Source organism: Leptopilina heterotoma, unplaced genomic scaffold, assembly GCF_015476425.1.
Source record: "Leptopilina heterotoma isolate Lh14 unplaced genomic scaffold, ASM1547642v1 Lhet_45, whole genome shotgun sequence".
In the NCBI taxonomy this organism is placed as follows: Eukaryota; Metazoa; Arthropoda; class Insecta; order Hymenoptera; family Figitidae; genus Leptopilina; species Leptopilina heterotoma.
The window spans coordinates 843,659-868,884 of NW_025111086.1; the positions used below are offsets into that span (position 1 = coordinate 843,659).

At 22.7% G+C, this 25,226-nt stretch overlaps 1 protein-coding gene across 1 annotated transcript in view; it reads left to right on the plus strand.

Annotated features, from left to right (window-relative positions):
* LOC122507211 (microtubule-associated protein futsch-like) overlaps positions 1-25,226 on the plus strand; it is a 93,605-nt gene that overhangs the window by 36,722 nt on the left and 31,657 nt on the right. Inside the window, exon 2 of the mRNA XM_043619818.1 lies at positions 9,895-10,016. Coding sequence (XP_043475753.1) covers positions 9,953-10,016 — 64 coding nt within the window. The 5' untranslated portion in view covers positions 9,895-9,952. The remainder of the gene's footprint in view (positions 1-9,894; positions 10,017-25,226) is intronic.

The window sequence follows — 25,226 nt, forward strand, 5'->3', positions numbered from 1 at the left end:
AAATTTAAAATGAGAAAATAATTGAATTCATGCAGCAAATTTTATTAAAAATTCTTTTAAAGAATTAAATTCCATTAAAAAAATTTATTTATGAAAATAATTGAATTCTGGAGAAAAGTATTATTACTTATGAAAATAATTAATTTTCTGTGAAGAATTTTATTCAAATTTTTTTAAATAATTGAATTTCTCAGAATTTTTAAAAACTTTTTAAAAATAATTAAATTCCATCGAGAAATTTCATTAAAAAATTGAAAATAATTGAAATCAGACGAAGAATTGCAAAAAAAAAAAATTTTAAATAATTGAATTCCTTTGTAAATGTTTATTTTTGAAAAGAATTGAATTTTTAGGAAGAATTTTATTAAAATTTACTTAAATAATTGATTTGCTACAAAGAATTTTATTTTTTACGAAAATAATTGAATTGTTTCGAAAATTTTTACAAACATTTTTTTAAAATAATTGTATTCCTAGGAAGAATGTTATTTTTTACGAAAATAATTGTATTCTATGATCAATTTTATTATAATTTTTCAAATTTATATAAAGCATTTTATCAAAATTTTTCAAAATAATTGAATTCTCGAGAAAAATTTTATTATTCATGAAAATAATTGATTTCTAGCGAGAAACTTTATTTCAATTTTTTTAAATAATTGAATTCTTAAGAAGAATTGTATCAAAGATAATTGTATTGTACAGGAAAATTTTATTAAAATTGCAATTTTATTAAAAATCTCGTAAAGAATTTTGTCAACATTTTTTTAAATAATAGAATTTTTAAAAGAATTATATTTCAATTTTTCGAAATAATTGAATTTCTCAGAACTATTTTTTTCAATTCTCCAAATATATTTAAATTTTTTCGAGAAACTTCATTAGAAAATTAAAAATAATTAAATTGGTTCGAAGAAATTTATAAAAAATTGGTAAGTAATTGAATACCAATAAAACTTTTATTAAAATTTTGTTTAAATAATTGAATTCTTTTGGAAAATTTTATTAAAATAGATATTAAAAATAATTGAAATGAGGAAAATTTTTGAAAATGATTGAAATTTTGCCAAGAATTTTATTAAATTTTTGGAAAATAATTGAATTTCGTATAGAAAAATTCCAAAAACCAAAAAGAGTATGGAACATTGACATTAAATTTTACTATTTTCATCCATCAGCTAATTTTACGATCTAATTAACGGAAAATCTAATTTTAATACACACAAACTATTAATAACGAATTTTGCAAATTTTATTTTAACAGGTTTTTAATAACACTCTTATTAAATTTAAATTACTCTAAGCAATAAGTGTTGAGCAATAGTAAGTTATACAGTAGTTCAAAAAAAAAAAAAAAACTGTTAAATAATTCTTTTTCTACTGTAAATTCCATTCAAGTCGTTTTTTAATTTTTTTTTCTTTTTCAATGACAGACGAGAGCTTTTGTTGAAAAATATTCAACTCGACATACATGATCATAAGAATGACATTATATCGTGCAAAGCGAATTGCATAACGTTATACGATTATTTTCAGCAATTCAGATACAAATAGAATTCATCCTTACGACTTTCTTTTATTTTTAAATTTTTTTCTTATCGTTTATTATTGTTTATTATTATTATTATTATTATTATTATTATTATTATTATTATTATTATTATTATTATTATTATTATTATTATTATTATTATTATTATTATTATTATTATTATTATTATTATTATTATTATTATTATTATTATTATTATTATATATATATTTTTTTTTGTTTTTTAATTTAGTGAAAATTCGCACAGAAAATTACAAAAAAATTCAAATAACAAATTCCTGCTACAACTGATTTTAATTTTTTATCAAACTAATAAATTAGTTTTTGCCCCGAATTTCGTTAAACTTTTTAATAATAATTATCGATTATTTTTCCAAATTTTGTCGATTATACTTTTTTGAAAAAAAAAATATTGCGCTTGTATATAGTGTATAGAAAACAGTCAACAAGAAAAACAAAGATGCGTGTTGTTTGATTGATCACTTAAAAGTAATCAAGAAGCGTTGAAGATAAAGAGGGTGATTACCATCAAGACTCGTCTGATTGAATTGATACCGATAATTTTATTAAAATTTGTACCACACACAACGAATATATTTAAATAATTTTTGGATCTTTTATTCAGATTATTAATATTATAATAATATTGTGTATTGAATGTATTATTAAATCGTAATACCGTGACACGTAGTGACAACATTATTATCCGTTGTTCATTATAAACAAACACAAAATATAATAAATTCTCTTAAAAATGTCAATACATTTTTAATTAAATTCTAAATATAAATTTAACATAATTTCTATTTTAACATAATTTTATTATTATTAATAATTAATATAAATAATATTAATTTTTATTTTTTTTATTTTTTAATTATAAATAAAATAAATTTTTCATTCTGATTCTGATATAAATTCTAATTAAAATCCATTTCTAAATCCTAATCATTGTATACTTAGAATTTTTTTTTAAATTCTGATTCTAAAGCATAGACAGGGAAAGGTAAATATTAAAATTTCAATGGTGAAATTTGAATTTATTAAATAGTGAATTTGAAAAAATGGAACAAAATTGAAAAAATGATTAAAAACAGTGTATAATTATTAAAGGAGGTATTATATAATTCCAATAATAAAAATTAATGTCCAGATATTAAAGAGTAATGTCATAGATATTAAAAACTAATGTCCTGACACTTGAAGTTTAATATCTGGATATTAAATTCTAATATTCAACATCTGGATTAACGCTGAATGTCTACTTCTCTCCTTAGAACTCTAATTCTAGTTCCTAATGTAATCCAATATTTTTAAACATAATTTCTTCATTTTATATTTTTAAAAATTCTATTCTCAAGTAAACCTAAAAATCCGAATATCCTAAATTTCCAATTGAAATTAAAATTTTCTAACCTCCTAAATTTCTAAATTTCTCATCCTAATTATGGTTCTAATTATAGTGTCCTCTATTTCTAGATTTTCCATCAATTCGATACATAATTACAACATTTCAACTGCAATATATTGTGATTCTTTTTGAAAATTTAACCCTTCTTTTTAAATTAGTAAATTTTACTAATAAATTAGTAAAAATTAGTATTTTTTTATTTTTATTTTTACTATATTAAAAATTACTATTTATTGGTAAAATTTACTAATTCAAAAGCAAAAATCAGTCACTAATTCAAATTAGTGACTATGAATAAACATTTTTAGTAATTCAAATTTAGAGAGTAATTTTGTAAAGTTTAGTTTAATAAATTATAATTTAGTAAATTTTTTCTGATTTCAATAAAATTTTTACTAATTTATTATAATAATTAGTTCATTTTGACTAATTTATTATAATAAATAGTAATTTTTACTAACTTAAATTAGTAGACATTTTTACTAATTCAAAATTTAAAGAGTAACTAAAACTATAAAGTTATAATTCTTACACGGAGAAAAATATAAAATAACTTTTACTATACTTTTATAGTAAAAAATTTTCGGTAAAGCATTTCTGGTAATTTTTACTACTTTTGGAGTAAATTTTGCTACGTTCGAAGTAAATTTTACTAATTTTTACAAATATGTACTTCGAACATAGCAAAATTTACTCCAAAAGTAGTAAAAATTACCAGAAATGCTTTACCGGAAATTTTTTACTATAAAAGTATTAAAAGTTACTTTATATTTTTCTCTGTGTATAGTAAAATTTTACCGTTTATCATTTAGTAGTAGTTTAAAATTATTGTTTACTGAAGTTTAAGAATTTTTTTAAATTCTCGTCAAAATTTCAATTATCTTTAGAAATAATTAAATTCTTCTCCGAAAATCAATTGCTTTCAAAAATTTTAATAAAATTCTTGGCAAAATTTCAATTATTTTCAAAAATTTTCCTGAATTCAATAATTTTTAATAGGCATCTACTATTCTAATAAAATTTTCCGCAAAAGAATTCAATTTAAAAAAAAAATTAAATAAAATTCTACACAAACCTTTCATTATTTTCAAAACATAACAAAAATTTCACAGGAATTTCATTATTTACAATTTTTTTTTATAAATTTCTTCGCAATCATTCAATTATTTTCATAAATAATACAATTTTTACAGGGATTCAATTATTTCCGTAAATAATAAAAAAAAATTTCATTATTCTTAAAAATTTTATCAAAATTCGTCAAAAGAATTCAATTATTTAAAAATTTATTAATAAAATTCTTTTTGAGAATTCAATTTTAAGAAACATGCAATTATTCTTCAATAAATTATTTTCTTTGTATTTAAATAATTGAATTCTAGTAGAATTTTCTCATAAAAATTGATTTAAAAATAGATTTCAGTTAAAATTTTTTATTATAATCGAATATTAAAAGCATTTGAGCGAAAATTTTTAGAAATAATTGAATTTTGAAAAGGTTTCAAATTAAAATCTTTGAAAATTTGAATTTTTCATATTTTTAACTAAAAATTCTGTGGAATTAATTTTTTTTTGAGAAACTTTAATTGCGGATTTTTTTAATAGGTATTATTTGAAGTTTTTATTTTTTAATATATATTTATTGAAGAATTCACGAATAATTGGAATTTCGTAAAAATGGAATATTGTAAACAAATTTAAGTTTTTGTTGAAAACACTAAAAAATTCAATTTTGGAGAAATTACAAATAATTGCAGATATTCAATTATTTAAAAAGAAAAAGAAAATTCAATTATGTTCAAAATTTGAAAAAAAATTCTCGTAAAAATCCCAATTATCTTTATAAATAACAAAATTCTTCTCTAAAGTTCAATTATTTTCATAAATATCAAAAAAATTCTTGTTCTAATTTCAATTATTTTCAAAAATAAAATGCATTTTTCTAATTTCAATGATTTTCAATATCTACTATTTTAATAAAATTTCCCAAATAGAATTCAATTATTTAAAAAAATTTTTAATAAAATTGTATGCGAACATTTAATTATTTTTATAAATAATAAAAATTTCACAGGAATTCAATTATTTTCGTAAATAATAAATTTTTTCTAAGGAATTTAATTATTCTTTTCATAAAAAATAATTTAAAATTCTAGAAAATAATAATTGAATTAAAATGATAAAAATAATTTTGATGAAGTTACAGTAACAATATTCTTATAATATAAAATAATGATTTTATCTCTCGGTCGTCTTTAATTATTAGAAAACATGAAGAAATCGATCACTTCATTTATCGATTTCTTCATGTTTTATAGTTTTGAAAAATTTAATGTACATTTTTTGTAAATGGTCCGTAATTTTTCATTTTTGGTCCGTAAAGTCAGTATTTCTAAATACTTTCACTGGTTCGAGCCCTGAAATTTTTTACTAGAATTAAAAGTATTATTTTACTATTTACTTTTTTATTTAGTATTTTTAAACTATTCTTTCCTTTAAGTGTTAGTTAAAAATTACCATAAGAATTAGTATAGAAATTTTTTACTAAATCACAGTTAACAAAGAACCCAACAAACAATCGAAACAAAAATTAATTTAATTTCATAATTTTGTTTTTTAATTGTAAAAAAATTTTAAATTCGTTTTGTTTTAAAAATCTTTTACTGTAACTTTTACTATTTCATTTAGTAGTTTTCAATTATATTTTACTAAAGTTTAAAAAACGTTAAAAATAATTTTCAATTACTAAGTTTTGATTAAAATATTGAATTACTAATTTTGAATTGTTTAATTACCTAGTAGTTTTAAATTATTCTTTTCTTCAACTTTTAGTGAAAAATTACTAAGAGTTTGGGAAAAAAATTTTACCAATGCTAATATTAGTAGCATTTTTTACATTAGTAATTTTTTCATCACTTTTTTCAAAAGTATATTAAATCAAATTCCAAAAAACAAGAGCAAAAAAAACAAAAATTTTACAAATCAAATCCCGTGAAACTTTATATTTAAACAAGATTCTATCTTCTGATCTAACTGACTTTAATTCAGACTCTAAACAGCTTGTATAAAACGGTAAATAGTTACAAACTCGGTACAAATTTACATCGAGAAACTACTTTTCTAAAAAAAGAAAAAAAAATAATTAGGTACAAGAAATAAAAATAGAGATTTAAAAATGAAGTACACAAAATAGACAGAAACGAGCCAGAGAGAAATAGAGAGAGAGAGGGAAATAGTTTTTAATGCACCTTTTGTGTTTATTAGTAGTGACTGTAATAAATCTCTTAAAAAGTTCCGACCCTCGCAACTTTTGAAACACCCCGTATAACCTACACTATTACACACTGTATTCGAGTAACAGTACTGTGCTTGGAAGCACATTACGAGAGGCGATTCACACACCCAACGAAGCAAACCGTCACGAGAGACCGTATTCTAGACCCACCAGCAACAGCAGCAGCAGCAGCAGCAGAGCTCAGTCCCTGCTTGGACGAAGCTCAGTGGTTCTCATTGTCAACCATATCACGATGATGATAATAATAATACACAGGAAATAACATCCGATACTCTCCTTCTCTCTTCATTACAAAAAAGGAAACCCTTTCAAAAATTCAATTCTTCCATCATTTGTCTAAATAAAGACGTTGATAAATGCCGACTGATAAAAATAATGTGAACTCTGTTCTCTTTTTTTAATCGAGTTGCTAAATATATTGAAAGAAACTTTTACTTCCTGACCTTTTTCTCCATTCTCTGCTATACTTCTATGACTAGTAGTATTTTCTGTTTAACTGCAAGTATTTTATGATGATAACTACTAGTGTTTTCCACTGTATAACTGCTAGTATTTTCTACTGTATAACTACTAGTATTTTCTGCTGTACCAACTAAAAAATTTCCAGAAAATTTTTACTAGTATTTTTTTCTGTATAACTACTAGTTTTCCCTAAAATATACATATGTGACGCTCCACGAGAAAAGGGACCTTATTTACTCTTGTCATAAGGTCCCTTTTCTCGTGGAGCGTCACATATTAGTATTTTCTACAATTTACTATTAGAATTTTCTACTGTACACTGCTAATATAATTTCTACTAAAAATACTAGTAAATATATCGCAGGGCTCGAACCAGTGAAAGTATTTCAAAAAAATGGACTTTACGGACAAAAATGAAAAATTACGGAATGCTGACAAAAATATAACCAGTCCGAGTCAATTTAATTTTAACTATAAATTAAATTTGTCATAACTATAAAACATGAAGATATCGATAACTCCGAGTTCGGAGTGATTCGACTCGGAGTGATCGTTTTCTTCATGTTTTATAATTAATTAAAGATGACCGAGTGATAAAATCATTTTCAATTATTATTTTCAAGAAATTTTAACTAAAATTCATCGTAAAATCGATTATTTTTAATAATTTTCGAAAAAGTTCTTTGACAATTTTCAAATTCATTTGTTTACAATATTCAATTATTTTAGGAAATTTTATAATTATTCGTAAATTCTTCAATTAAATATATATTAGAAAATAAAAACCTCAAATAATATAAAAAAAAAATCCGCAATTAAACTTTCTCAAAAAAAATATATTTTAAAGCAATTTTTATGAGAAAATTCTACTAGATTTCAATTATTTAAATACAAAAAAACAATTTATTGAATAATAGCACGTTTCTTAAAATTGAATTCCCATAAAGAATTTTATAAATAAATTTTTAAATAATTTAATTCTTTTGACGAATTTTAATAAAATATTTAAGAATAATTACATATATCGAGAGGAATTCAATTACAATTGTATTAAAAATAATTGAAATTCTGCAATGAGTTTTATTATTTACCAAAACAATTGAATTTCTAATAAGAATTTTATTATTTTCCAAAATAATTTAATCCCTGTAGAAATTTTATTATTTATGAGAAGAAATGAGAAAGAAATTTATAAAAAAAATTTGTAAATAATAAAATTCCTGTGAAATTTTTAATATTTTTTGAAAATAATTAAAGGTTTGTGTAGAATTTTATATTAAATTGTTTTTTAAATAATTGAATTTTTTGGAAAATTTTATTAGAATAGTATAGATGCCTATTAAAAATCACTGAATTTCGGAGAAGAATTTAATTACCTATTTATTTCTAAAGATAATTTAAATTTGACAAGAATTTTATTAAATTTTTTAAAAATAATTGAATTTTGGAAAAGAATTTTATTATTTCTAAAGACAATTAAAATTTTAATAAGAATTTTATTAAATTTTTTGAAAATAATTGAATTTTGGAAAAGAATTTTATTATTTATAAAAATAATTGAAATTTTGACGAGAATTTAAAAAATTTTTTTGAAAATAATTGAAATTCTGCGAAGAAGTTTATTATTTATAAAGATAATTGAAATTTTGCCGAGAATTTAAAAAATTTTTTTGAAAATAATTGAATTTCTGCGAAGAAGTTTATTATTTATAAGGATAATTGAAATCTTGACAAGAATTTTATTAAATTTTTTGAAAATAATCGAATTCTTTTGACGAATTTTAATAACATATTTAAGAATAATAACATTTTTTCGAAGAATTCGATTACAATTGTATTAAAAAATAATTGAAATTCTGCAATCAGTTTAATTATTTATGAAAATAATTGAATTCCTAATAAGAATTTTATTATTTACCAAAATAATTGAATCCCTGTAGAAATTTTATTATTTATGAAAATAATTGAATGATTGCGAAGAAATTTATAAAAAAAATTTGTAAATAATAAAATTCCTGTGAAATTTTTAATATTTTTTTAAAATAATAAAATTAAAGGTTTGTGTTGAATTTTATTAAATTGTTTTTTAAATAATTGAATTCTGTTTGATAATTTTATTAAAATAGTAGATAGTAGATATATTAAAAGTCATTAAATTAAGGAAAATTTTTGAAAATAATTGAAATTTTGCCGATAATTTTATTAAAATTTTTTAAAACAATTCAATTTCGGAGAAGAATTTAGTTATTTATTTCTAAACATAATTGAAATTTGACAAGAATTTAATTAAAATTTTTCAAAACAGTTGAATTTCTCAGAAGAATTTTATTATTGTAAAAGAAAACAATTGAAATTTTTACAAGAACTTTTAAAAAAAATGAATTCTTCAGAATTGTTAATTTTCAAATCAGTTTTGATTAGAAAATTCTACGAGAATTCAATTATTTAAATACAAATAAAATTCAACTAAATAATTTATTGAATAATTGATTACTTCCTAAAAATAAATTCTCATACAGAATTTTATCAACAAATTTTTAAATAATTGAATTCTTTTGATGAATGTTAATAAAATTTTTATGATCTATGGCTAAGAAGTTTATATAAAATTTGTAAATAATTGAATATCTGATACAAATAATTATTTATTTAATAATAGAAAACTAATATTATTTTATTTGAACAAAATAAATTTTTTTCCAGTCTGAGTCCTCGAAAATATATTTTTCCTCCGGATGAGATTTACTGGAGTATTTTAATTTGTTTTTCAAGACAAATCTTTTTGGCATTATTTTATACCAACTGTTATGTGTACCCAATGGAAAATCAAATTCAAATCTAGCGTTGACCTACTTGATGAAGAGCTAGCAGTACTGCTTTACTGCTCGTTGCTCGATGCGAATGTTTTTTGAATTTCGCCTCCTATTGCCTTGATAGTACAATAATAATAATAATAATAATTATTATTATAAATAATAATAATAGTAATAATAAAAGTGTTTTTCCATCAAAAGAATAAAATGTCCCAACATAAATACTTCGTGCTTCGATGAATATTATTTTTTTCCTAATAAATAGAACAAATAAAAATCCTTTTACGAATTTTGCTTGTATAAACGCAGCAAGAGAGAGAGGATTAAAAAATAAAAGCGATTTTCTCCTGCTTTTTTCCAGAGGTCCGTGGTATTGGCTGGTGCCTAAATGGTGGCTCTGAGAGGGGTCCTAAGGAAGCATGAGGGAACGAACACCCTCTGCCGATGACACCCCAAAGAGGGCCCCACCGGCGCCACCTAGAGGTGAGTGCCCGACTTTCCACTAAATTTATATTCCATTCTATTTTCGCACTTGAACAATATTATTATGCAACTCAGGCTTATTGTGGTTATTTTACCTATCTAAGTATGTTTTTTAAACCAGCGGTTAATAAAGTGCCCATTATTGACCTAGGGCAATAAGGGTCACTTTATTAACTGCTCAATATTAATCGCGGTGAATAAAGTGACAATTATTGCCTAGGGCAATAATGGTCACTTTATAAACCGCTCGAAAGTCAATAAAGTACTCATTATTGCCCTAGAGCAATAATGGTCACTTTATTAACCAGCAAGTCTGTTATGGAAGAACTGAGCGTCCAAATACACCCTATACACTCACTATTTTCTCTATTACTACAATGTAAAAAATAAGAACTACTACATCCATTAACTCTAATTCTTTGCTAATTCTAATTCTAACTGCTAATTCGTAGTCGAAAACTATTTAATTCTTAGTTAAAAATACTAATTCGTAGTCGAAAACTATACTAATTCTTAGATAAAAGTACTAATTTCTTAGATAAAAGTATTAATTCCTAGTAAAAAATAACTAATTAATTAAATAACTATTAATTCTTAGTCAAAAATAGTAATTTATTTGTTGAGCCCAGTATGTAGTTCAATTTGATAAGTTTAGATACTAAATTAATTAGTACAGCCTAAAACAACAGAATTAGTAGTTTTCTACTACAAATTAGTAGTTTTTGACTAAAAATTAGTAAAACTAAAAACACTCACTAATTCATTTAATAAACGAATCGGTTCTATTCCATGAATCAAAGTGACTGATTCACATTTAGAGAGTAACAAGAAAAATTTTATTTCCTTCTTCTCATGACACTAAATTTTTTTTAAAGTAAAAATACAAAAACAACAATATAAGGATTATAAGGAAAGAAAAATTGGAAAAACAAAGAAAGAAAAATTGAAAAACTCAAAAAGAAATAAAAATGGAAGGTCAGAGAAAAGAAAAGAAATTAAAAATAAAAAGACAATAAAGAAACAAGAAAGCAAGAACCGCAGGGAAAAAAAGAAACAAACTGTAGATTACATTGCAAAAATTACATTGTGAAAAACAAATTAATACCGCAAAAACTATGAATTACATAGCAACAAATTAATACCAAAAACTGTGAATCAAATCGCAAGGAACTGATACCAAAAAATCTGTATCAAATCCTAAATTGATCTAAATTTTTCGTATCAATTTTGACCAATGATATCAATAGTTGCTATATACTTTCCAAGAAAACTATGTGAAAAATAAAACCTCAGAACAAATTTAGAAGCAACATGTTCACATTTAGTTGTATCCTTATTTCTTTACATTCTTATTTTAAACCAAGAAAACTTTTTTTCTTTTTTCTTTTTCTCCTTCACATAAACTGCGAACAAAACTGACAATTCCAAAATTGATAAACCTATCATCGGTATATATATATATATTGCAATTGCGTGTGTAATTTTGCAATTTATAGATACATCTAGCATATCGGTAATCCATGTAACTCTAATCAAAAACAGCCTTATGTGATCATTCCCAAGGCCTCGACACAGTGCTCGTAACGCATTCGTTGCATATACACACACACACAAACACACAGAGAAAAAACAATATTCACATACTCGAATACATATCAACTTGCAGCAACATTATCAGACCTACATCGTGCGGCAAAGTGCGTATACACGATGTAATAGTCATAGATTATGTACACAAAATTTATTTTTTCCCTGACCCAATATCATTTTTTTTGAAAAAAAAATAGAAAAAGAAACAAAAGGTAAAAATCTTTTTAAACTTTGGAACTAAAATTCTGTATCTTTCTAAAGTATGAATTAAAACAACACAACAAAAAATTGTGTATTTTAATACCTAAAAAATTTGATTCAAACTCCCCTCCCCCCCCTTGTTCTAATTTAATAATTTTTCATGCAGTTAAAATAGTAAATTAAAATAATAATGCGGGAAACATAACACAACACAAAATTGTGTATTTTAATACTGAATTAGTATTCTTTCTGTACTAAATGAAACAGTGCGGATTCGTTTACTTAATCAATAGTAAACATTCAACTAATTTTTAGTGTAGAAAATTACTATTTTACTATAGTAAACAACTACTAATTTCATGGGAAATTATCTAGTAATTAAAAGAGTTAAAGATTCACTCTATAGTGAAATAAATTTATTCTATAGTAGTAAATATTTTACTATAAATATTTCTATTACTATTATATTACCTACTATTAAAATAGTAGTTTTCTACACTCAGACCTCGGATATTATGATTCTCACGACTTTTTTCGACTATTTTCAAATAATGCCCCTTTCATCGACTTATATTAAAAAAATTGCGACTTTTTCGACTTTTCTTTCAAATTTTGCGACAAAGTACCATATTTTTTGGTATAAAATACAATTTATTTCGATTTTTATAGTATAAAAAGCATAACTATAGACAAATCTTTAAAAATTTATTTTTGAATAATATTTCTAATTAAATTTTTGAAGTATACAATTAAAAAGATTTTGAATAATTTAAATTTTGTAAAATTCAATTGAAAATAAATCATTTTTCGCACGTATTTTATTAAAATTTTTAAAAATTAACTTTTCAAGAATTTTAATGGAAAATTTTCAAAATAATATTGAATTCTCAAAAATTTTAATAAACAATCATCAAGTGTAAATTTAATAAAAATGAAAATTAATGAAAATTAGCTTTTAAAAATAATATTAAAATAGTTTTGAAGAAAGTAATTCTCTGGAATTATATTTCAAAATTTTTAATTAAAATTCTTCAAAAAATTATTATTTTTAAATATATTATACAAAAATTTTTCAATTATTATTTTTAAAAAATTTCATTACAATATTTATAAGAAACTAATTCTTGGAATTATTTTATCATAATTTTTTAAGATTCAATTACCTTCGAATAAAGTAAATTAAAATTTTTAAAAATGTACCTACTATTTTAGAATTTTTGAGAAATCATAATTAAAATTCTTCAAAAATTTGATTATTTTTTTAATATTTTTTAAAAACTCAATTAAAAAAACTCAACTTTTAAAAGATTTTATCAAATTTCAATTATTTTTTAAAAGATTTTACCAAATTTCAATTTTTCGACATTTTTTCATTGTATGTGAATGTAAAACTATTTTCTTCCAAAAATTATTTAGAAATTTAGAAAGTTAATTTTACGAATTTCTTTATTAAAATTTTTGAAAATATTTTACCTTAATATTTTTAAAAAGAAAAATTGATGGTTTCAATTATTATAAAAAATTGAATTTTTGTATTTAAATAATTGAATTCTCGTCATTTTTTATTAAAAATCAATCATTACTTGCTACTAATTTATATTTAATAAACAAATTGCTGCTGTCGAATTAGTCAAAAGTGACTAATTCAAAATTAGTCGACTCAAAAGTGAGTCGTTTTCTACTATAGTGGAAAAATACTAATTCACATTTAAAGAGTAAAAAAAACTTTAGGGAAAATAAATAAGGCAAAATTTTAAATATAGAAAAATATTAGAAGTTTCTTTGAAAATTTTTTTTTTCTGGTATAAAACAGATAATATTTATAACTTTGTCAGCGACAATCTACGGGTGCGACAACTTTCAAAACGTCCTGTGTAAAACCACGACAAATACACTCAAACAGCTCATATGTTCGTGTGTATAGACTGCCGTTGCGCGCATAATCCAGCACCAAAGTGCAAACGCACGTTTAATGTCGTGTGCGTATACTTTCCAACTCACACACACACACACACACACGAGCGAAAATTCCTTCTTCATCTTCACGCATTTAACACTGATGTATACATCACAACTAAGGAAAAAATTTAAATTATTTTATAATTCTTCTCATTACTCTCGACACTCAGTAAAAAAAAATATACTTGACTCAGGACACAGTAAATTTTTTATTCGTTTCAAAAAAATTTTATTTGGTTCAAGTAAATTTTATCTGATGCAACTAAATTTTACTTTTCGTCCCTCGACAAAAGAAATTTTAAAACTCACTTAATATTTTTCACAAATTTTCATTTTTACTTTTTTTTCTTTTCACTTAAACATTGCACTACTCTGTAAATTTGAATTAATAAAAATGTTTACTAATTTGAATTAGTGACTGGATTTTTGCTTTTAAATTAGTAATTTTTACTAATAATTAGTAATTTTTACTAATTTATTAGTAAAATTTACTAATTCAAAAAGCTTTTGCTATCAGTATAGTCAGTCAGTAAATTAAATTAGTAAACATTTTTACTAATTCAATATTTAGAGAGTATAGTTTATTAAGTTTAGTTTAATAAATTAAAATTAGTAAAATTTTCCTAATTTCAATAATTAGTGGATTTTGACTAATTCAATATAATAAATAGTCATTTTTACTAATTTATTAGTAAAATTTTTCTAATTTTAATAATTAGTGGATTTTGACTAATTCAATATAATAAATAGACATTTTTACCATAATTTATTAGTAAAATTTACTAATTTAAAAACAAAAAATTAGTCACTAATTCAAAATAATAAACGTTTTTACTAATTCAAATTTAGAGAGTACAAAAAAATTAGAACTGCTGAATAAAATAGTAAAATTTGACTCAAAAATAATTTTAAAAAATGCATACTAATTTTAGTAACTGAAGGAATAATAGTCCTATCAATATTATATTTAGTAATAAACTATATTCCATAAATAATATTACAACTATTAAGTAACAAATAAGGTGCTCATTAATTAGCTTATTTATGTATACACACTTGTACACAATTTATACAAAGTGTCAAATGTTTGAAAACTTATTTATTAAAATAATAATCGTTTCTTATTAAGTGAAAAATAATTACTAGATAATTACCTATTAATTATTAGGTACGATAATTACAATTAATATCAATAAATAACTATACCATTAAATATTACTATACGATAGACCGTAACTATTGATTTGATAATAATTCGTTCACTAATTTTCCAGAAATAGTCATATTATTAATTTAAAAAAAATTATCTTTACTTGACCAATTTATGTGTATTTAATAATTTTACTATATATTTCCACAATAAAAAACAAAAAAGAAAAATGCAATAAAATAGGATTTACAAATATATTGTTATTAAAATAAAGATATGAAGAAATGCCGAAATAAAAAAATAATATAAAATTTACTAATTTTACTAATAAATTAATAAAAATTATTATGTATTAGTAAAATTTACTAATTCAAAAGCGAAAAGTCAATCACTAATTCAAATTAGCAAATAGTTTTCCTAATTCAAATTAGTAAATTTTTACTAATAAATTAGTAGAAATGACTATTTATTAGTAACATTTAATAATTTTTATTTCTAAATCTTAATCTAAAATTTACTAATTCTACTAATAAATTAATAAAATTATTATTTATCAGTAAAATTTACCAATTCAAAAGCGAAAAGTCAATCACTAATTTGAATTAACAAATATTTTTCCTAATTCAAACTTCGAGAGAATATTTATAACTATATTTATTATTTTAATTATTTTTATACATTTATAAATATTTATTATATTCATTTATACCCATATATCGTACATTATATAAAGAATTCATTATTATTCATATTAATTTAATTTTATATACTTATACAACATATACGTTTATTTATTTATTATTATTATTCTTTCTTCCTAAAATTGCCAACGGGATCATTAATGTATGAATTTACTCAATTTTCAACGATTAGTGAAATATATTGTTTTTCGTGAATTTCTGTATGTGTGTGTGTGTGTGTGTTTATGTGAATACACATATAGAGTAAATTTTTCCAATCATTCCGTTCGTATATATTACGAATACATAAACGAAAAGGGACACACATTTATATTCTATACAAATACATGAAAAAGCAAACTCGCACATAACAAGCTAACAACACGACAGTTCATTAAATAGAGAGGAAAGATGGCGTACATGAACGACACTATATATACATTACACTCCATTTTTTATCGAATAACACTATATGTACTAACATTTTTATTTTTGTTTTTTTTAAAAAGAAAATTTTTGTTTCCTCAAAACAAAAAATTCTTTTTTTTAAGAAAAAAAATTTTTTCTAGTTTTTCTAATTTTATTCTAATTTTTATTCTAGTTTGTTGGATTATAAACGTTGTGAACTTCATCAAAATTAAAAATAATAATAATAATAAAAATAATAAAATTTACTAATATATTAACATTACTAAATTAACAGTTATTAATCATAATAATTTGTTCCTTAAATTATTATTAGAATACGTTTCGAACGTTCAAATAAACGAAATATTTTCTAGTAATATTATTTTCGTAAATTACTGATTGCACTAAAAATTATGAATGACATAAATTTTAGATTTAAAAATTTTATAATTAAATTATTTAATAGTGTAACGCAAAATTATTGTAATAAAAATTTAATTTGAAGAAAAAATAAATCGTTCATTTAAACGTTATCAGAATTTTAGGATCATTATTATTATTATTATTATTATTATTAATAAAAAACGACCCAGAGCAATCATTATTTTTTACCTCAAGCAACAATAAACAAATTTTGATATGAAAAAATACTACTTCCTTCGGGGCTTTCGGAGTGAAATAAAGAAATAAATATAAATTCTAATAATAATATAAGGAACAAACAATTATTATTTAATATCATTAAAATTTACCACTCATTTGATTAATTCGTTTTATATATTCGCCATTTAATGATTAATTCATTCACTGTTAATTTAAAAGTATCAAATTACAACCAATTGATACATAGAAAATGTGGACCAAAATCAAAGTTTGATACCAATTTTCGGTATTAAAATTTGCATTAATTTTAGATTTGATCTACATTTTTGGTATCAATTCGTTGCAATTCGATACTCTTAAGTTAAGATTGTGAATAATCAATTAATTTAATAATTAATTCATTAAATAATTAATTTCATCAATAATTAATTCCTTCAATAATTAATTCATTAAATAATTAATGCATTGAATAATTAATTCCCTTAATTATCAATTCATTAAATAATTAATTCCTTTAATTATCAATTCATCAAATAATTAATTCCTTTAATTATCAATTCATCAAATAATCAATTTCTTTAATAATTAATTCATTCAAAATTTTAAAATAGAATTTAATAAAACAACACTAAAATTAATGTGTCCGTCAACTGAAGTTGTTATTTTGAAGAAATTCAGAATACTCGCTTATTACTCTCGAAAAGTTAGAAAGCTATCGCGTTCTTATCAAAATATATATAACATATACGTATATTCTGTGTAATATACCCTAAAGTGTGTTTCAGGTCTGTAGATCTCATCCTCAACATATATATATATATAGCATATAACATTCGATAAAAACTAATCACGCTAATAATATCACAACCAAGAATTCCTTAATGTCAACAACCTGTTTAGAAGTACCTACCACCAACGTTTAAACTGATCTCGCTTATTCCAAAGAGATCCTATCTTCCTCTATACATGCACAACATATACATAAATATGCAAATTGAAACTAAAACTACATAATAACGTGAAACTAACTTATGAAAAATATTTCAATATTTTCCATTTCATCCAAACTAAAACAGACGCCGCGAATGAAAAGCGAAAAAAAAATAGTTTCTGATATTTCTAATTCAGAAATAATTCTCATCTGATGAGAATATAATTATATAAAATAAGCCAGCAGACGAAAAAAAGACATTTCACCGCTTTAGTACGAAAAAAATAATTATGGAAAATAATTTAGAAGAACAAGTTTGATAATTTAATATAGTGGTATAATTTACTAGCGCAATTTTCTAGTGATTTGCGCAACGTGGTAGATTAATATATTCAATACATCAAAGCAAAATTTGAGAGAGAAAAACAACTATTTCGATAATAATTAATTACACACATTCTCGCATTTTTTATGCTTTAAGGAGAAGAATTTCAGTAATTTAAAGAATAGTCATTACTTTAAAGAATAGTCATTACTTTAAAGAATAGTCATTACTTTGTTTCCCGTGTGACGAGATTGTATATAAGCTTCAAATTATAAATTGTCAACAATAACAATAGCGCATTAATAAAACTTTTAAATTTTCATTTAAGTCTTAAACGACATGTACTTTCATTTACGTGATAAATAATATGCAGATGTTATGCATTTTATTAACAGTTCACAAATTTTTAAATTCCGATAAATAATAACGAATGCATTAGAATCAAAATTTAAAAATTGAAGCAGTATTAACAATATCAAGTTCAAGTATATTACATGAAGCAGTAATTCTTACTCCAAAAATTACCCAAGGCCTTCTTTTTCAAAAACAAAAGCAATTCAAAATTTCAAAATTCGATTTCTGTAAATTGTACTGTACGAACAAAGCATATTCATAATTTTCGCATAAAAATCCGATAACCTATGATAGTACAGGTCATTAAAGAATCATCCTACAGCACGTGTAACTTATATTTATGCATTTTCTTTCACAACTCATAAAAAAAAAATAATGCTTACAAAGTACAATTGGAAAATCCGCAATGCTTCTCAATCCCAAAGGGTCTAAAATTTATTTTTACAAAGTCATTTTAAGATCATTGTCATCTTATGTTAAAGATTATCTAAAGAAAAACAAGTTCAAAATCATTTTAAGAATAAGAATCGCATAAAAATCATCCTTAGAAACTTAAAAATCGTCTTAAGGTTCTTAAAGGTCAGCTTTAGAATATTAAAAACCATCTAAAGAAACATAAACTTACTAATTTTTGGAAAATCTTACTAAAAGAATCATCAAGAGAATCATCATCCTAAGAATTTTAAGAACGATTTTGAAAAAAGTTGGACCAAGAGAATTATTTAAAGAATCTTTATCTTAGGAATCTCAAGAATCTCAAGAAGCATTTCAAAAAAATTATACCAACAGAATTATTTAAAGAATCATCATCCTAAGAATCTTAAGAATCATCTTTAGAACATTGTGCCTAATGAATTATATTTAAAGAATCATCTTAAGAATAATGCACCAAGATAATGATTTAAAGAATCATCTTAAGAATATTGTACAAAGATAATGATTAAAAGAATCACCTTAAGAATATTGTACCAAGATAATGATTAAAAGAATCATAAGAATATTGTACCAAAATAATTATTTAAAGGATCATTATCTAAAGGATTTCAAGAACCATCTTGAAAAAATTGTACCAAGAGAATTATTAAAAGAATATCATTATTATTATCATTAATATCAATAACATTATCCTAAAAATTTAAGAACCGCATCGTAAGAGAATTGTACCAAGAAAAACATCTAAAGAATCTTAAGAACCATAAAAAGTTGCACCAAGAGAATCATCTACAGAATCTTAAGAATCATCTCAAAAAAATATACCAAAAGAGATTCATCTAGAATGTCTCTCAATTTGATATCCTTAGAAAAATTATGAATCGAACCAACAAAATCAAAATCATTATCAAAATTGCAGTATTAATAATAAAATACCATCAAATACTCAATTGCAAACTTCAATCGTCTTAATCAAAATCGAATCATGGTACAAAAAAAACTCTTTATAACAACAAAATAACTATAAAGAGTATCAATTGCAAAGTACAAAAATCATCAACAAATTCATAAAAATTACAGTATTATATATTATACCATCAATTAGAAACTGAAATAAATTTAAAACTCCACAATGTAAACAATACCAAACCATTAATAAAATTCCACCATATCCCTGATTCCCTCTCTCCAACTATACATTAACTCCATTTCCCTCCACCGTATATATGTGAAAATATTAACAGAAATTTGTAACCCATTGTACCGAAAAAAAAGAGAAATAATCATAACAACCAAGAGATTAGAGACAAGCTTATTACAACACGAGTAGAATTGGAAATGTTAACATTATTTTAATGTTCACTTATGATCTCATACAGTGAGTTTCATTCGAGGTAGCAACCTCTTTGGCGTTGTAGGGGAGGATATATCGATTCCCAGCCCCACCAAGATGGTACGAGAGAGGACCGGTACTTCCGGATAAAAGGGCGTTAGGAGAAGTTAGCCATGTTCTCTCTTTGCAGAAAAGCAGATAGATGCTGAGACTAGCCCAAGGGGAACGAAGAGACAGATAAAAAAAAGGAACTAAAAAAGAGAGAGAGAGAGAGAAATGTAGTGCGAGAATATTCCTCTCCTTATTATATATATAGATGTACATGTGTGTGTCTGTATGAGAAAAACAAGGATGGAACTGTTGGAGGGTGAAGAACAGAGGAGAGATGTTCAACACTCTAGTGTTAAAGTCGATCGGTGAAAGCGAGAGAGAAAACTCATAGATGACAAAAAAAAAGGAAAGAGAAAGATGGAGAAAACACGATGATAATATTGGTCAAGCGTATATGAAAAAAGAGGGCAAAATACAACTGTTTTTGAACCCAAATTTTCAAAATCGTGTAAAACATTCTGTTTTTTAGCTTTACTAATAAGTGAATACGATTTTTGATTATTAATTATTAAACCAAATTCACTTCTTTAGATTCACGAACAAGTAAATGCTATTTTTGATTATATTTAATTAAGCAGAAAATATTGTCAACATAGTGGAAATTTTTCTAATATTCCATACAGTGGAACCTCGATTATCCGAACTAATTCAGACAGGACCTGGTTCGAATAACCGAAAAATAGAATAACAACCCCCACAGTATCTGAACTTGCAAAAACATTAACAAAATCGCTTTAATTTTATGCAACTTTGCAAGAATATTGTCAATTTTGCTGAGAGTTTAATTGCTGATGGGGAGAAATAACAAATGATTTCGTTTGCACCAATGGACAAATGATTATTTTCCACACTATTTTACAATTTTAAATGACATTCGTCTTTTTTAAGTATTTACCAAAAAAATAAAAATATAATCCGTAAAAAGAAAAAATAAACCCAAATTTCTTTATTTTTATGAGATTTTTGAACCGAAAGATGCAAGAAACGAAGTTTTGGGTTTAAAATTAAATGAAAAAGTTCGGATAAAATTATTTGCACTTTTGCAGTTCGGACAACAGAGACTCCAGTGTAGATACAAACTTCTAGAGATTAAAATATTAGGGACAGTTTCTAAAAATTTTACACCTATTCGCATCAAGAGATAATTCATCCTTTCAAAAAAAAAACTTGCAAATGTTCCTCAATTATGCTCTCAAAGTAATGAAAATTAATGGAATTTCAAAGTAGATGCGATTTTTAGACAGAGCTTTAATCGAAAAATCGTATCGACTTTGATATCCCCTTAAGGTTCCTGAAATTAGCGTCAACGCTGTGCGTCAAAAACGCTATTTAAATTATTATTTTTCCAAAATTCGTAAAAATCGAATTCTGCTATTTACTGCAGCAAACTAACCTTGTTCTGATGTCTCTTAAACAACACGAAGACACCAAGTTGAAACTGCTACTTCCGCATGTGTATCACACTTCCTTGCGTCCCTTGGGTGTGACTCCTTTATCTTCTCCTTCGACGCAGTTCCTCCTTTTTTTTTGTTCCGATCGTCCTCTTCATAGAAAACACTACACACACATAAAATCCGCTTTGGATTTTTATCCAAAGTTACGCACTAATTTTCATCCCAATCTTTTTTGCCTTTTTTACTAATTTTTACACTCTTAAGGTACACAATTTTCACTGTCATTTTCTCATTCATTCATTGTTTGTAAATATTGTTCCACAAATATGTTTTTCAGGTAAAAATACAAAAAAAAAAATTTCCCGACTAAACTCAATCACGAAATGGCGACTCTTTTGATTCGAAAAGAAATTGTCGACACGAATTTCAGTATTTCCGGATAACATTTTTATTATTTTATTGATTATAATTTTAGTTTTTATAGTTCAGAGTAATTACTTTGTAATTTTTTTTGTAAAATTTATATTTTTTATATTTGCTTTTTGTTAAAACCGGTTTTAAAATTATTTTGCATTAAAAGGACCGAAATTATTTTTATAGTCTGTAGCAATTATACTTTTTATGGTTTATAGAATATTTTTTGGAAAATTTATAATATTTTTTATATTTTCTTTTTTTAAAATCGTTTTTTATTAATTTTGTATTAAAAGAACCAAAATGATTTTTATACTCTTTAGTAATTATAGTTTTTACAGTTTATAGTAGTATGGTTCTATTTTAAGAGTTTCATAAAAACTGTTACGTTTCCTTTTTTTTTACGTCAAAGCGTATTAAAAATTAACGCAGCAAAAAAAAATTCTCTCCCGACGAAAATTAAACAATTTTAATATCTCCCGTTTCCCGAAAATTTTCTCTATCCACGATAATGTAAAATTTATAATTTACCAAAAAAAGTTCCTAAAAATTCACGAGTTTTTTTTTGTCCATCTGAAACAGAAAAAAAAAAAATTTTCAATTAACATCATACAAATCTTTAATTCATGATATATAATTAAAGTACAAATTTAAAGAGAGTGAAGAAACAAAGAATTCTTTTCCTTCTTTTTGGACAATTATTCAAAAAGAAAACAACTCCGAAGTGAAATAAACAGTGATTTCTTATACATATAAATATTTATTTTACACTCGCATAAAAGAGCATTGACCCCGACCGTAAAAGAATTTCAGGTTCGAGTGAACGACAGAAAATTAGAGAGGGTAATAAGTAATGAGGTTAGTGGTCGTTTGAAACCGTCGAGTTATCGATTCCCCGTCGTTGACTATATTTTTCTTAGGAGTCTACCTTTAAGGCTTGTGTTTTTTTTTTCACTGAGCATTTTCATTAGGGGGATGAAACCCTTAAAAAGACCGTCATGTCCTTTATACTTGTGGTAAATTTTCTCTTCTCGATGTAAAATAAAAAAAAATCTCTCATGTGCATTTTAGGAAAAAAAACCCTATTCTAATTTATTTAAATGACACAAAAAAAAATAATTAAAAAAGGAAACATAATATTTCTTGGCTTTTTGTCAAAAACCGTGTTTTTTAATTATTTTTCGTAATAAAATTTGTTTTTATAGAACAAATGAAGAGAATAATTGAAAAATGATAAATAATTCAAGTAACTCAAGAAAGTAATTGAAAAAATTTTAATAATTTAAATACCTCGAGAAATTTATTCAAAAATGGCAAATAATTCAAAAATTGAAAATAATTAACAAAATTAAAAAAAACGAGCAAAAAAGTAATTCAAGTAACTGAAGAAAGTAATTTATTAATTAAAAATAATTCGAATAAACCAAAGAAATTAATTTAAAAAGAAAGAATAATTCCATTAAGTCAAAAAATAAAATTCAAAAATTGAAAATAACTGAAATAACTCAAAAAAGTAATTAAAAAATTGAAAAATATTCAAATAGCTCCAAAAAGTAATTCAAGAGATGAATATAATTCAAATAACTGAAAAAAACAATTCAAAAATTGAAAATAGTTCAAAATAACTACAAAAAATTATTCGACAATGGAAATTAAATCAAATAACACAAAAAATAATTTTCAAAAATGTAAAATAATTCAAATTACCTAAAAAAGTAATTAAAAAATGTCAAATAATTCAACTAATTAAAAAAAGTAATTCGAATACTAAAACAAATAAAAATATCTAAAGAAAGAAATTTATTAATTAAAAAAAAATTCGAAAACTCAAGAAAAGTAATTCAAAAACAAAGAATAATTCTTTATTTCAAAAATTAATATTAAAAAGTTGGAAATAATTCAAGTAACTGAAAAAAAACAATTGAAAAATTAAAAATATTTCAAATAACTCCAAAAAAAATAATTCGACAGTGGAAAATAATTCAAATTACCTAAAAAAGTTATTAAAAATGTTAAATAATTCAATTAATTCAAAAAAGTAATTCGAATACTAAAAATAATAAAAATATCTAAAGAAAGAAATTTATTAATTAAAAAAAATTTGAAAACTCAAAAAAAGTAATTAAAAAACAAAGAATAATTCTTTATCTCAAAAATTAATATTAAAAAATTGGAAATAATTCAAATAACTCAAAAAAGTAATTAAAAATTGAAAATAGTTTAAATAACTCCAAAAAAGTAATTCAAGAATTGAAAATAATTTAAATTATTAAAAAAAGAAATTCGAGAATAGAAAATAATTCAAATAACTGAAAAAAACAATTGAAAAATTAAAAATATTTCAAATAACTCCAAAAAAAATAATTCGACAGTGGAAAATAATTCAGATAACATAAAAAATAAATAATATTATAATATTAATAATTCAATCAATGCAAAAAAGTAATTCGAATACTAAAAATAATAAAAATATCTAAAGAAAGAAATTTATTAATTAAAAAAATTCGAAAACTCAAAAAAAGTAATTAAAAAACAAAGAATAATTCTTTATCTCAAAAATTAATATTAAAAAATTGGAAATAATTCAAATAACTCAAAAAAGTAATTAAAAATTGAAAATAGTTTAAATAACTCCAAAAAAGTAATTCAAGAATTGAAAATAATTTAAATTATTAAAAAAAGAAATTCGAGAATAGAAAATAATTCAAATAACTGAAAAAAACAATTGAAAAATTAAAAATATTTCAAATAACTCCAAAAAAAATAATTCGACAGTGGAAAATAATTCAGATAACATAAAAAATAATTTTCAAAAATTGAAAATAATTCAATCAATGCAAAAAAGTAATTCGAATACTAAAAATAATAAAAATATCTAAAGAAAGAAATTTATTAATTAAAAAAATTCGAAAACTCAAAAAAAGTAATTAAAAAACAAAGAATAATTCTTTATCTCAAAAATTAATATTAAAAAATTGGAAATAATTCAAATAACTCAAAAAAGTAATTAAAAATTGAAAATAGTTTAAATAACTTCAAAAAAGTAATTCACGAATTGAAAATAATTCAAATTATTAAAAAATGAAATTCGAGAATAGAAAATAATTCAAAAACTAAAAATAATTCAGATAACTCAAAAACATATTCAAAAATTGAAAATAATTCAAATGATTCAAGAAAGTAATTCAAAAACTAAAAATAATTCAAACGACTGAAGAAAGTAATTCGAAAACTAAACATAATTAAAAGAATTCAAAAAGTAACTCAAAAACTAAAAACAATTAAAATAAAATTATAAATTTTTCAATTATTATTATTTGCAAAT